Source organism: Xyrauchen texanus, chromosome 15 (assembly GCF_025860055.1).
Source record: "Xyrauchen texanus isolate HMW12.3.18 chromosome 15, RBS_HiC_50CHRs, whole genome shotgun sequence".
NCBI lineage: Eukaryota > Metazoa > Chordata > Actinopteri > Cypriniformes > Catostomidae > Xyrauchen > Xyrauchen texanus.
In genome coordinates this window covers 31,636,821-31,651,680 of record NC_068290.1, presented here as the reverse complement: position 1 = coordinate 31,651,680, position 14,860 = coordinate 31,636,821, and the positions used below count along the sequence as shown (strand labels likewise).

The 14,860-nt window shown below is 38.4% G+C and overlaps 1 protein-coding gene across 1 annotated transcript in view; it reads right to left on the bottom strand.

Moving 5' to 3' along the window:
• Positions 1-13,648: 13,648 nt before the first annotated feature.
• LOC127656114 (carboxypeptidase Q-like) overlaps positions 13,649-14,860 on the bottom strand; it is a 51,883-nt gene continuing 50,671 nt past the window's right edge. Inside the window, exon 8 of the mRNA XM_052144297.1 lies at positions 13,649-14,560. Within this exon, the coding sequence (XP_052000257.1) occupies positions 14,400-14,560 (161 nt within the window). The 3' untranslated portion in view covers positions 13,649-14,399. The remainder of the gene's footprint in view (positions 14,561-14,860) is intronic.

The window sequence follows — 14,860 nt, the reverse complement described above, 5'->3', positions numbered from 1 at the left end:
TCTTTGGGGTTTTGATTTCAGAAGAATAGACTTTATTATCACACAATAAAGCAGAGTTGCCTACGGTGAAACCACAGTACCAACAACAACTGAAGCATCTCTGGTTTGGTTTTACTTAAATACATCTCCTCAAACAAGGTGGGGCTTACATATATTATCTATCATGCTCTTCATTGACTCTGGTCTGACCATATTAAGAAGTAACAAAGTCCTTTGGAAGAGATCAATTCTCCCCCCTAAGTAATGCTATTTATGTTTCTGCACACACAGTCAAATAGTCAAACATATGTGAGCACATATTCATCACGTCACAGGCCTTTACATACAGTAAACTGCATGTTTGCCCCTCAGACATAACTGTGGTATAAATCAACAATGTTTTCATTGATTATTCCTGATTAACTTGATAAAAATATACTACATGCTTTGCCAACAGAGGTGAGTGGAGCAGTAGTGAGACTCAGCTTGCTGCTGCACAACCGCTCAGCTCCAAAGAAAAAATCTGACTGACAGAAGCACGCACTCTTCCCTTTATACCCGTATGTCCAGGGACGGGTCTGAGAAATTTCTCATTGGCCTTTTCTCAAGTTCAGGTGTATGCGAAGCTCTCAATAAAGAGCCCTTATGTCACTACATTCGACACAATGTCGAGTGAGTGACAGAAGGGGAACTATAGTTTGCTCATATTAAATCTGTGGAGTGCTTACAAAATTAGCTTTAATGACATCAACCTGTGTATATTAGACACATATATATATATATATATACACTTGACAGACATACTACAGATGAAATGTGAATCATTCACTTTTAGAAGTGTTTTGTAATTTAAATACCAGCATCTGCATTCAGTACATCCAGCTTGTCTAAGCAAAGCCAGGCTGAGATTTAAACATACAATGAATTCATGAAAGTGTGCATACATTTCAACATGTTCCCAGTCTGAGATGCTACGTCTGCTACTGCCTGACTCAGAAATTATGCTTTACTGTCATGCAATCATCCAACCTCTGGAAATAGTGAGCTATCCATTTCTTACAACCGGCCCTGAAGTGTTCATTTGTATTCATAGTTTGCTGCAATTCTCTTTTGCTCCTTTTTTATAAATAATTTGTTGTTTACATGGAGAGCTGATCTTGCAGCTTCTGGCATAGCTCAATTGTAAAGTATCTATCAAAGGTTTTCTCATCCCAGCATTGCATAATAGACTGTTACAGCATAAACACCAGGCCTATCATCTTCTACACTACATCTAATCATTCATCAAAGTTCACATGTGGCTACATCAAACAAACACATTAACATCTAACACACTGTGTATTGAACGCAGATAATACTGCACAGTACTGATAGACAGATAGACTGTTCAGACCTGATATGAAACCTATTGTCCTGAATGTAAAACACTTTAAGATCAAAGTATGTGCTTAGGTTAACACATGTAAATCCTCTAAATAGAATAGAAGAGAGATAGGTGTAAAAAAAAATAATTTTATATTCTTTATAATACTCCCTTACAAAGCAATTTCTGGTTTAAGGTTTTCTTTTTATGTAAACAAAATGTCAATAAGGATAAATGGATAATTCAACCAAAAATATTAATTCACTCACCTGAATGTTGTTTTGAACTGCATTTTATTTTTTTTCACGTTCTCAAACGTGAACCTGCAGTCACACTAGACTGAGTATTCGAAATGACTTCAGATACCGCAACAGACAAAAGATTTGATGTCATCCTCAAGAGCTTCAAATAACAACAACGTTCTCACTTTCCTGCAACAATAAAAACATTCAGCTGTGAAATTTGTATTCTTTGTATTGAGCCAAGAGGTCCGTGTGTGATGCTTCGATCTTCTATTGGTCACACTCCTTTCCATCATACGAATTCACAGGTGAGAGTTTGACTTTCATTCAGTTGAGATGAGGAATTTATTTTCGTCTTCTGCACCTATTAACTGTGGGGTACCTCAAGGCTCCATTTAAAGCCCTTTCCTAGAAAAAAAAAATATTTGAATAATGTGAATACTTAAATTCAGTAACCTGATTACAATTTTGAGGAAATAATTATTCATTTATAGTGGATTAATTTTGAGTTACTTACCCAGCACTTACTTTTTAAGGAATAGGAGAGTGCCAATTCTGCTAAACATCTTTTATCTTCTTCCATGTAAGAAAATAATCACTGTGTACTGAATAGTATTAGGATGAGTATAATAATAATGACAGATTTATTTTATTTTTTCAGGTGAACTTTTTCTTAATAAACATTTGGCATGCCGTTGTTTAGACACTGGAAGTCAGCCATAATGCACATTCCAGCTGAGTTACTTACCACGCTGTCCTGGACTCACAGTCCCAAGAGCATGATTTACATGATTTAACTGTAATTAGTCACACTACCAAAAATGGTCAATCAAGACAATGAGGTCTGTGCTAGTGCTGGAATTATTCATGACTAGCAGGAGACTACAATTACAGCCACATCCCCTGCCCCCTAACAACTCTGTTTAAACTACACATATACACTGTATCACAAAGCGATGGATGGGGAGAACGTTTCTTCCCCTAGTTCACATAGCGGATTTTACTAGATTTGCTGTACAAGTGGAAGACCTTAAAGAGCACAGCGAGAGAAAGAAGGGAAGATGGTTTCATGAATGAAGAAAAGGGTTATTTTTAGTGGTTGGAAATTAAAAAAACCAAAAGGGAAATTTGGTTGAGAAATGTTGCGAGTGGGAACGTGACAGCATCAAGTGATCTTTCTCATCACTAGTGACTCATCACCACACATCTCACGTTGACATGTGCACACATTACCTTTGACCTTTTCCATGTCATTATGACATACTCAGCTATCTATGTAGCAGACTGCATGACACGATAGTAGTTCACCCAAAAATGAACATTCTGGCATCATTTACTCACCATTATGTTGTCCCAAACCTGTATGACTTTCTTTTCAGTGAGACACAAAAGCAGATATGTAAATGAACTGGCAGCTCTTTTGCATATAAGAAAGTTAAAAGGGACTGAGGCTGTCAAGCTTCAAAATGACAACAACAACACATGACTTGTGCACTATATTCCAATCTTCTATAAACCACACCATAACTTTGTGTGAGGAACAGACAAAATTGTAATCGTTATTCAGAAATAATTTGTGATAAACCCCTCCTTCTAAGGTCTGGAATGGACCTGGCCATTTGACACCAAACACTTTAATTCTAGAGTGTCTCTTGATCAAACATCATTGATGTCAATTGCGCCAACATTCATCTAGAAGCTTTGCAGTAGAGAACATTTTCTGTGAATAACAACTTTCATTTTGATCTGTTCGGCACACAAAGCTATTATTTTGCTTCAGAAGACTTGGAATATAATAATACCTTTATTCTGCTTTTTTGTAATTTTGTAGCTTAACAGCACAAATCCCTATTTACTTTCATTTTATGGAAAAGAGCTGCCCGGAAATTCTATAAAAAACTAAACAAAACAATCCTTTAAATAAGCACAACATGATCAAGAGTTTGTACATTTGTGTGTTTTTACCAAGGCATCTTGAGAATATTACAGATACAATACAATTAATTTTACATCCTTTGTATTACTCAGTATGAAATCCAAATATTCAGCAGCCCAACATCATTTACAATATGTATGTTACAAGCTGTGATGAAACTGAGAAGCTGTTAATGACAGCCAGACATAAACTTTCAGAAAGATTAAAGCATCTTCACAAATGACACAAACAATAGAGCTGCATGTGCAATTTTATAGACTCTACGGCTTTAAACAATTTGGATGATTGACTACTTTAAGTTCAATTGAAAGCACTAGCAAAGAAAAAGAAAATCATTACAGACAATAGGCAGCAGAGAGGGCTGAATTGCTATCATGCCGCTCGATTGCAGTAAATTGCATCAGCAGTCTCCATTTCAATAGTCTAGTTGCTCCTTCCTAAATCTCAAGAATAATGCTGTCTTGAAAAAGGTGACAAGTGCCTCATGAAATGAGCCATATAAGTTTAAGTGGATGTACACTTCATCCTGTCACAGTGAAATCAAACTAAACAGGACAAGTGAACTTTCTGAAGGCTGATGAAACAGCTGTATTCAAGTAAGACAAAAACGTTTCTGGTGATTTCAAGACATGCATATTCTGGTTTCATAACTGTGAAACAGGTGATTTGAAAGCAAACATGCAAAATAAACACTTTACATTAATGTTCCCTTTGTTAAGGGTTTTATTAATTACCAAAAAGTACAATGTAACAATGTAGATTTCGTGCCATAAATGCTTAAAAAATACCTGATTCATATTTATAAATTTATATGAATATGTGTGAATATGTAATTTTGCATTTTACATTCGCCTTTTTGGACTGGCGACCTGTCCAGGGTGTCCCCCGCCTTTCGCCCAATGTTAGCTGGGATAGGCTCCAGCCCCCCGCGACCCTGTACACAGGATAAGCGGTTGACGATGGATGGATGGATGGATGGACATTCGCCTTTTTGTTTATATTCATTACTGTAAATGTCTTGGCTCACTTGTGTTGTCACTTTCCTTGTCATGATAATGTCAAAAGAATGGTTTTACCAAGTCCTTAAAAAAAAAAACACTTTTCAGGTCTTCATGCTCATTGTCAGCAACATTAAAACCACCTGCCTAATATTATGTAGGTCCCCCTCATGCCACCAATACAGCACCAACTTGCATCTCAGAATAACATTCTGAGATTATTTTCTTCTCACCACAATTGTACAGATCGGTTATCTTAGTTACCGTAGACTTTGTCAGTTCGAACCATTCTGGCCATTCTCTGTTAACCTCTCTCTTCAACAAGGCATTACAGTCAACATAACTGCCATTCACTGGATGTTTTTTTGTTTTTGGCAGCATTCTGTGTAAATTCTAGAGACAGTTGTGAGTTAAAATCCCAGGAGATCAACAGTTATAGTTGGTGCCAGACGGGCTGGTTTGAGTATTTTTGTAACTGCTGATCTCCTGTGATTATCATGCATAACAGTTTCTAGAATTTACTCCAAAATATGCCAAAAACAAAACGCATCCAGTGAGTGGCTGTTCTGTGGACGGAAATGCCTTGTTGAAGAGAGAGGTCAACAGAGAATGGCCAGACTGGTTAGAACTGAAAAAGTCTACGGTAACTCAGATAACCACTCTGTACAATTGTGGTGAGAAGAAAATAATCTCAGAATGTTATTCTGAGATGCGGCTTAGCACTGTTTTGGCACCACGAGCGGACCTACACAATATTAGGCAGGTGGTTTTAATGTTGTGGCTGATTGGTGTGTAAAATAATATAGCCATAATAAAGCCTGATGAACCTTATGGAACTTTTATGTATAGGTTGGCAACTTTTTAATACTGAACAAGGCAAGACAAAATAAAGCATATCAATGATTTATAATGCATTTGTAAAAGAATATTAAGTCATAGTAGTGATGAAATCCTTTATTATCTCTTAACCAAGGGAACTCAATATTAACTTTTTTCTTATAGATCCATCATATAAAACCAATGTCACTTGAGAAAGAGTTCTGTCGTACTCATGTTTCTCAGGATTTTTTCACGCTTTTCATTGGCTCTGAATATGCAGCTAAACTGTCCATTTTCCCTGCTTATGCTTCAAAGAATTCCAGGAATTCAAGGATTTTGATCTGTGGCATCTGTTGCAAATTTTAAATGAAAAACTGGATTGCTGTGGCTTTACCTCCCATTCTACTATGTGAAAACACAAGGCTGTGTAGAGCATATCTAAAGAGCAGTCACAGATCATTGCTGTAAAAAGGAAGAACACAGTCCAATTAATCCACTCATTGGTTTGTCAAGTATCTATTTTCAATGGTTCAGTTCTTTTACACTTCCTTATACAGTACGTGCCAATTTTATTCAGCTAAGGAATAATAAGGATAAAGATTAATGTCTAGAAATAAGGGAACTTTTTATCTAAAGAAACTTGAATCCATTTAAAACATTTTCATGTTTCCTTACCAGTTCTACAGCTGATGGCAAAAAATCCCAAAACATGCAAAGTTACTAAACCCTGGGAAACAAAATACAGCTAAACATTCTCAAAGAAAGTTGACAGAAATGATATCTAGAGGCAAGCACCGCAGAATTACCTCCATACTTAAATGTGTTACTCAAATTGGGTGTTTTGAATGTTTGGAAATTAGGTGAAAAATGACAAATGAGATTATTGGTTCACCAATAATTGGAGTTTTGTTAGCAGCCACAGCTGAACCTCACCTCCGGCTATAACAAATCTCACAGGAAACAGAAGTGATCAATCTGACTGATAGCAGTTGCCCTGACAACACAAAAGAAAAACATTTGAGTAAAAAAAAAAAAGTTTAGTGCCTTATGTCCATTCCACTGAAATATGCTGAAACAGATCATCTATTCAAAGGGGTTGATCCAACTGGGGAAAGTAATCATAAATTGCTCAGATTGGATACATATGAGATGACGGATTTCATTTTTTTCTAGTCTGATATATGTCACATGAAAATTGCTTCAGTTAAAATTAATGGAGTATAGGCTTGTATTTGAACGTTTTTAGCCTTCCAGAGACATGGCTTGTCTCTGATTTTTGGCCATAAATGTATCAAGTAAATTAAAAGCAACCTAGCCTCATAATGAATGTTACTACAACTACATTTTTGCAAACTGTGTTTTACAAGCGGTATTTCGCTGCAGTTTCCTGGTACTACAACAGTGGTGTTTATTCACTTTCACACAAATCACTGATTATATCTTTATAAAGACTTATTTTTCACACACTCGCACACTGATCTATTATGACATCTAAACACGTACTATAGTGACGTTAAAAAACAATACATTCGAATGTATGTATTACATACATGTATTAATATATGTATTACAGATTCGCGTTAGCTCAACTGAGTGTTGGAATTTGGACTCAGAATGCAGAGCCTCGAGAACAGCCAAACATGTAAGCTGGCACATGAACCAAAAGTGTCATAGAAGTGACACAAAATGACGTGGTTGCTTCAGAAAATTTGCTTTTCATGTCGCATTTGTTTAGGCATTGGTTTAGGGTAAGGATGTTTGTTTTGCTTAACTCTCATTTGCTTTTACAAATGTAAAAGCAGTTGCCCCGATGGACATTTCACTGGGAAACTGTAGCAAAAATTGTAATTAAGCATGTAATTTAGCTTTGCAACAATGTTAGCATGGTCACATATTGTTCATGTGATCAGGCTGATAAAAATTGTTAGCTAACCATAGTCTGGTCAAAGAACTGTGGTAGAGGAAAAAGAAACCATAACTGTGTCAACAAACCCAATTCAACAACGAGAACAGTTCAGTTTAAACAGTAACAAAACTAAGACTTGTTTTAAATTGAATATTGTTAATAATTACTTTTAGTAATAATCCAATAAATAACATATTTCTGCTCCTTTAACATGATCACTAATTTAGTGTATACTGAAAACCAGAACAAGGCTTTGCATAACATGTCTATAAACTATAACCTGTGTTCTCATTCACATTGACAGCATGATCAAATGCTGGCAGTTTTAGGAGAGCTCTCCAGTTTCAGTTTGATAAGTAAAAGAGATCTTCATTTAGCCTGAAGGCATCCAGCCCCAAAGAGATGCTCCGTTCCCAAAACCGTCCATCAACTATCTGAATTAATGGCAGTAACACAGACATGCGGTGACTTAATTTCCTTTAGGGAATCAAACTCACACACAAACAGAAAGTTGCTAAATAATGGCAGTTATGCAGACTTGTAGTGACAAACCCAGAATCAAATACAAACTTGCTTACAGATAAATCAATTTGTTGTTGCATTAATCCAAAATTGCCGCTATGAGTTTTTGTCAAGAATTACATTTTAGTGTTTGTCTCTATATCTCATTGAGATTGGTGATGGTGTTAAAGGCATATTTCACCCAAAAATTAAACATCTGTCGTCATTTACTTACCCTCATGTTGTTTCATGGAACACCAAAAGAGGAATTTAGAAGCATGTATGAGCTGCTCTATTCCATACAATGAAAGTGAAAGAGGACCAGGAGCTACCAAGCCCACAAAAGGACAAAAAAGCACCATAAAATCAACATAAAAGTAGTCCATATGACTCATGCACTATAGTCCAAGTTTTTAAGACATAAAATAGATTTTGCGAGGAACATGACTGAAATGTCGTTATTTTACAAGTCATAAAAATAAGTACGAGATGGCGAAATCAAAAAAAAAAAGAAAACAATACTGTACATGTTGGCTCATACAAAAACGTACAACTTTCACTCCCACAGAGAAAAATAAATGAAACGAACAATGTTTTAATTATTTTTCAACCCCTAACCCAAACCATAAATTTCACTATGATTTAAATAGGAAAATAACTTTTGTGTTCCATCAGTGTTTGGAATGTGAAAATGGAAGCATATTACAGATTATTGACAAACATCAGTCATTTGTAGTGTATACGAGATAAATATGGAATGAACCAAATTTGTTCACAGATGTTTCCTTTCTTAAACCAAACTGTTGGACAGGATGCTGTCTATAATTGTATGCCTGTATTGTATCAATTTGAAAGTACCATTTCGAGTTTCCATTGCGCATTATTTTCTTGCCTTGAAATACTTGCTGGACATTTTTGTTGTACGGAAATGGAAGCTTGGACATTCTGTTATCATTTAAGAATTTGCCATAGTCTGGGCACCCATTTTTTATTTAACAGGAATGAAAATGAGAAACATACAGTCTGTTGAATTAGTTTTTCATTTTTGTGTAATTTGGCATTGAGATCAGCCGATTAAACATTGAAGAAAAATTTAATTCCAAATAAATTCCAGTAGACAAAAGACTGGGTTGTGAAAATTAGATATGATTAAGACATTAACGCTGTACAACCTATTGGATGGACTGGAAGCCTTTTTTATATTTGCATCAAATTACCCTGACAACCATCCATACTTTGACACACCATCCTCCACTATCTTCTCCTTAACCACCTTGCCTTTATTTTAGGTCTCCTCTATTACTCTGACAAACTATTTGGTGAGCTTAAATAAAGATGTCCTACCGCAAAGGTTGGTGGAAAGGGACAAGCAGTTTTTTCTATAAACAAAGCATAATGGGTGGGCATCACACTCTATAATCCTATGTAAAGTAGGTGACTCTTTGGAACTTTAATTTGGTTTGTGTACTTATGGACTAATTTGTTTTTAGTGTAGGCAAATAGAGGAAATAGTGGCCTTTCCCACTCACATGATCTCAGATGAAACGTATAAAATAGGTTGTGTATGATCAATGGTCTTCACATCACAATGAGTGCTTTTACTTACCGCCATCAGCCATGATCTGCACCACCATGATCCATTCCATGCATGCTTTTAAGACCAAACCCAAGTGTAGCATTCCAAACAACTACAAACTGCAAAACTTCGCTTCCACACACTTCAGTGTCTGCAGTCTCTGAGAATGTCAACTGAGCAGATTGAGCTCTTGGTTTTGTTTTCATAGGCTGTGTGGTTCACTCACAAACCCTGTCATAATTTGCAATAACATACACAAATGCAGCTAAAAGCTTACAGCTGTTTTTCTTCTGAGTTACCGTAGACTTTTTGCCAGCTCAAACCAATCTGACCATTCTCTGTTGACCTCTCTCATCAACAAGGAGTTTCCGTTCACAGAAAAAAATCACTGAGATATATATTTTCCCCCCATTTTGATGGTTTATGTGAATATTAACTGAAGCTCCTGACCCATATCTGGATGATTTTATGCATTGCACTGCTGCCACACGATTGGCTGATTAGATGATCGCATGAATAAGTAGGTATACAGGTGTACCTAATAAAGTGGTCAGTGAGTGTACATGTTAGGCAAAGAAATAGTCTTTTGATAAAGTTAAGTCTCTGAAATCCCAACAAAATGCTTTTATGATGTGGCCTCTAATCTGAGGTCCAAGAGGATGTAAAGGTAGCCTTGGGAAATGCCTGCACAATTTTGCAGTTCGATCAAAGCCAAGCAAAACCATTGTGGAGTAATTTTTCTTCAGCATACAGGAGAAAATTATTATGTCTATGAGACAGTGAAGGTCAAGATTGGAGCAAGCACCACTTAAGTACAAGCTTTGAGGAAACATGGCCTATTACTATTTTCAGTCCTACTAACCCAAACTTATCTGGGTAATTTTGTTTATATATAAAAAAACAAAAGAAGAGCATATAATCATTGCAAGCAAAAAAAGACAATTGTAAAAGTTAGATCCCACGAAACAGTCACTCTATTTCTGTCTGTGGAACATGTGCATTCAAGATGTTTTTATGATTCAGGATTAAGTCAAGACTGTAGAAACGCTGTGGTACTGAGGCTGATTTTCTTGCATAATGCTAATATGTCCTTTTGAATCAAGTTGTGACAGAAACAAGATTTTTATGTTTTATGTAATTGAAAACTAGACATTAAGTACAGTCACACATGTGCACAAGCACGTACAGTATACACAGAAAACATAATGAGGATGTAAGCATACAACTACACTTCCTTTGCCTGATAAGCTGATAAACAACACTAACAATGTCTATGAACTAGTCTGGGCACTACACAACAAAAACTTCCATCAGACATGTAATTAATCTTCAGTCAGCAAACTGACTGAAAATAACAAATCCAGATTACACAAAATAACTAAAAGCTGATGTGTGGCTGTAGCAAATCCCTTAGTTCCAGGGAATGAGGACACGGCGTACTTCATTCCAAAAAATCCTTACGTTTCAGCAGAACACTTCTCACACACACACACACACACACACACACACACACACACACACACACACACACACACACACACACACACACACACAATCACACAATCACACAGCTCGGCTTTCTCGCTCTCTCTCTTCTGCAGCCATCTCCTCCCCTTTTATCTCAGTGTTACAGCTCACTGAGAATACAAACAGGTGTTAGCACAGGTGTAAGTCCTTAACCACCCAGCTTTCCCAGACCTTACTCACCACAGATTGGCGCTCATTCACACCCCGCCCCTGTTTTATAAATTTTGGGAACGCTCTTGTCCATGACCCAAGTGAAAACCCAGATACCGTACTTCCACCCATCCAATTGCACACTTCCTCAGATTCCCTGTGGGTCCTGCCTGTCTCAGCGATCTCAGGATGGATATGCTGCTGCCAATCATTGCTATAAATAATAATATCATCCAGGTAGGCAGCGGCATATGCAGCGTGCGGGCAGAGAATTTTGTACACCATTTAGTCCACACAAAACCGGAGCATCCTGTCAGACTTTGGTACCAAAACCAAAGTGGCCTTGTCACTTTGGGACTCCTCGATCACACCCATATCGAGCATGGCCGTGATTTCCCAGACCACTTTTTCTGGTGTTCTGGAAACCGATAGAGGTGCGAATGTACCACCACTCCTGGAGTCATCTCAATGTGGTGTTCTATGAGGTTCGTACGACTGGGTAGAAACAAAAACACATCAGAAAACTCCTTTTGCAGCCTGGCAACATCATTGACTTGGGACAGTGATTGGTGATCTCCACAAGGAACTGGGTAGTTTGATGGGTGGTTTTAGATTCCACCTCCAGTCCTAACTCTGCCCTCTCTGGGACGACCTTCACCAAAGCCACAAGCACCAACTCTCTCCATGGTTTTTGGAGATTCAGATGTTAAATTTGCTGTCCTCCGCTTCTATCCATTTGGTTTATCTCATAGTCGACTTCCCTAACTTGCCGTGTGACCTTAAAAGGCCCTTGCCACGTGGCTAACAATTTAGAGCTTGATGTGGGTAATAACACGAGGACCCTATCTTCCTGTGAGAATTCCTGTAGCTGAGTGCCCCTGTTATACAGACGGGACTGCCGTTCCTGTGCCTGGAGCAAATTCTCCTGTGTTAGTTGCCCCAATGTGTGGAGTTTAGCTCTCAGGTCCAGAACGTACTGAATTTCGTTCATACTCTCTGAAGGTGCCTCCTCCCAATTTTCCATCAGAACATCTAGGATGCCCAGAGGCTTGTGGGCGTAAAGTAATTAAAAAGGGGAAAACCCTGTGGAAGCTTGTGGGACCTCTCATACTGCAAATAACAGGGGTTCTAGCCACTAAACCCAATTCCGCATGTCTTCGTTTACGGACTTCCGAACCATATTTTTAAGGGTCCGTGTTGCATAATCTACCAAGACTAATACAAAGCGATGCCCCCATGCCATCTGTTCTAATGGCCTGATGATGTCCATGCCAATTCTTTGGAAGGGGACCTTGATCAAGGGAAGAGGGCGCAATGGTGCTTTTGGAGTGGCCAGTGGATTTACCAACTGACATTTGCAACATGCAGCACACCACCTGCTTACATCCCCATGAATGTCCGGCCAATAAATACAGTCCATAAAATGTTTCAGGGCCTTATCTTTTGTCCCGCCATCTGATTATAATGTGCCACCTAGAAGACCATTTCCCGCAGGCTTTTCTGGATTAACAACTAGGTTGTATCTGCTTTTGATTGACTGTCCTGCATCACTCGATACAGGATATCTTTAATTATTAGCGCTGACAGTGCTGCTCGGGGTTACGGCCAACTCGATGCAGAATGGCTCGTTTCAGGTCTGAGTACTCCAGCAGGCTCGTGACAGGTAGGTGTTGTGCCACAAGCTGAGCCTCCCCGACAACAGCGGAACAGACGGACCGCCCACTGCATGCGGGACCAGCCCGACCCCTCAGTGGAAAATATCTCATCCTGCGGCTCCATTTTTGCCAGCGTGATCTGAGGCACAGTAGGCATGGTCGTGGTTGCTGCTGGAGTACCCCCCCAGTGGCAGCAAGCTCCGGATCACCTGTCGGTCCTCCGGCTGGACTTGCATCAGGGCCTGGAACCACTGTTCCCATTTTGACTCCAGCAGGGCCTGATGTTGCATCTGGTGGATGCCAGTGAGAGTTTTGATGATCTCGGCCAGCAACGAGGATTCCATGGCACGATCTTCCTCATTCCCAGGTTTCAGCACCACTGTAGCAAGTCCCTTAATTCCAGGGAATCAGAAAGCGGGAGACAGTGTACTTCATTATAATTATTTAACAAAATCCTCACTTTTCATCGGAACACTTCCCAAATATCTCACACACACACACACACACACACACACACACACACACACACACACACGCACACGCACACGCACACACACACAGTTTGAAGCTCATCTCTCTCTCTTCTGCCTCCATCTCCTCCCCTTTTATCTCCATGTCACAGCTCACTGGGAATACAAACATGTGTCAGCACGGGTGTAATTCCTTAACCACTCAGCTGTCCTGGACCTCACTCTACACATATCAGTGCTCAGTCACACCCCCGACTCCACAGTGACCTTCTTCTATCCCAACTTGATATGTAGAGACATCTATAAGTAAGCAATTCATAGTTTGATTTTTCCAAAAAGTGTAAACACTGTTGCGTTTGCATTTGGTCTATAAAAAACACCTGTTTAAGAACAATCAGTATGTTTGAAATTCCGTATGGTGACACACTTTAGTATGGTGATTCAATTTTTCACACATTAGTTCCAAGATTTATCTTATTGAAGCTAATAAATTATACTAATTTAAAAACCACCCAACAAAGAAAGGTCTGAGACCACATTTGTTTTATTACGTTTAGTTTTGAAACCAGTTAATCACAATTCATTTTTCTGAAAGCACTTTTTGATTGTAACTGATGAAAAACAAGACTAATATGGGGATTTATGCATCTAACCCAAGCAGCAGATTTTCCCACTTTAATATGATGGAGCTGTATAACATTACTGTAATGAAGACAAATCCTAGCATGGTGCTTTACAATCTGAACAATTACTTGATATATTCTTCTATAAAAACATGGGTTATGGCATATAATTACCTCATGATCACATGTTTGCTTTTTAAGAAAGAGGAACAGGGCTCTTAGTTTCAATGGGGAAGTCATGTAGCTCTGATGGCTGATTCTTATTCAGTGAAATTTTTGTGGAATATGACAGCATAGGAGCATCACGCTGTTTACATGAAATTGTGAAACCAAGCAAAGGTTCATCAGCTTAATAATAGCCTTAGTTGGCTTTAAGTGTGAATAAGCAGTGCTTTATTCATATTATTTTCATACATTTATTTTACAGCATGATCTGCTTGAATCCTATCTTAAATCATAGATTTAGAACTCTGCCTGTCTTTCACAGTATAAAACAAATTACACAACAGAAAATAAAACAAGACATTACAAAAGAAATAAAACAGTAGTATATACAATACATGCTTGATCAGGAAGGCATTTGAGGTTCAAATGTCAAATTGCAAAAACAGCTGACTGTGTGTGATTTGTTCTGCCATTTTTTGAAGTGACTTACTATCTGGGGAGTATCTCCTCCAGGTCAGCCACCACGTAGGCCACTACAGCCCACAGAGCAGAACACAGGTTCATCTCCTTTGGGTTCTGGACGCTCATCGTATCGCCATCACTGTGGTGGAACCAGAAGTATCTCTGGTCTGCAGTGTGCAGGCTGGTACCTAAAAGAGGGACAGTGTAGGGAGCTGATGTAGAGTTATGGGTGTGAATATTGTCATCTACCTTTGAATATTAAATAGTACAATGCAGAACAAACATGTTTCTAGCGAGAAGCAATTTGCCTGTCCACACTGGACATGAAACTGTCGACCACGTGACAGAATCACGGCCAATCACAAGATATTTGCTGTGTAATGTACAGTTATGTGGGGAGGGATTTTGGACCAATGATATTTCGCAGTGACACAGAAAAATAAATCAAGTGTAGCGATTGGCAAAATGTTGTGTGCTGAATGTTTAAG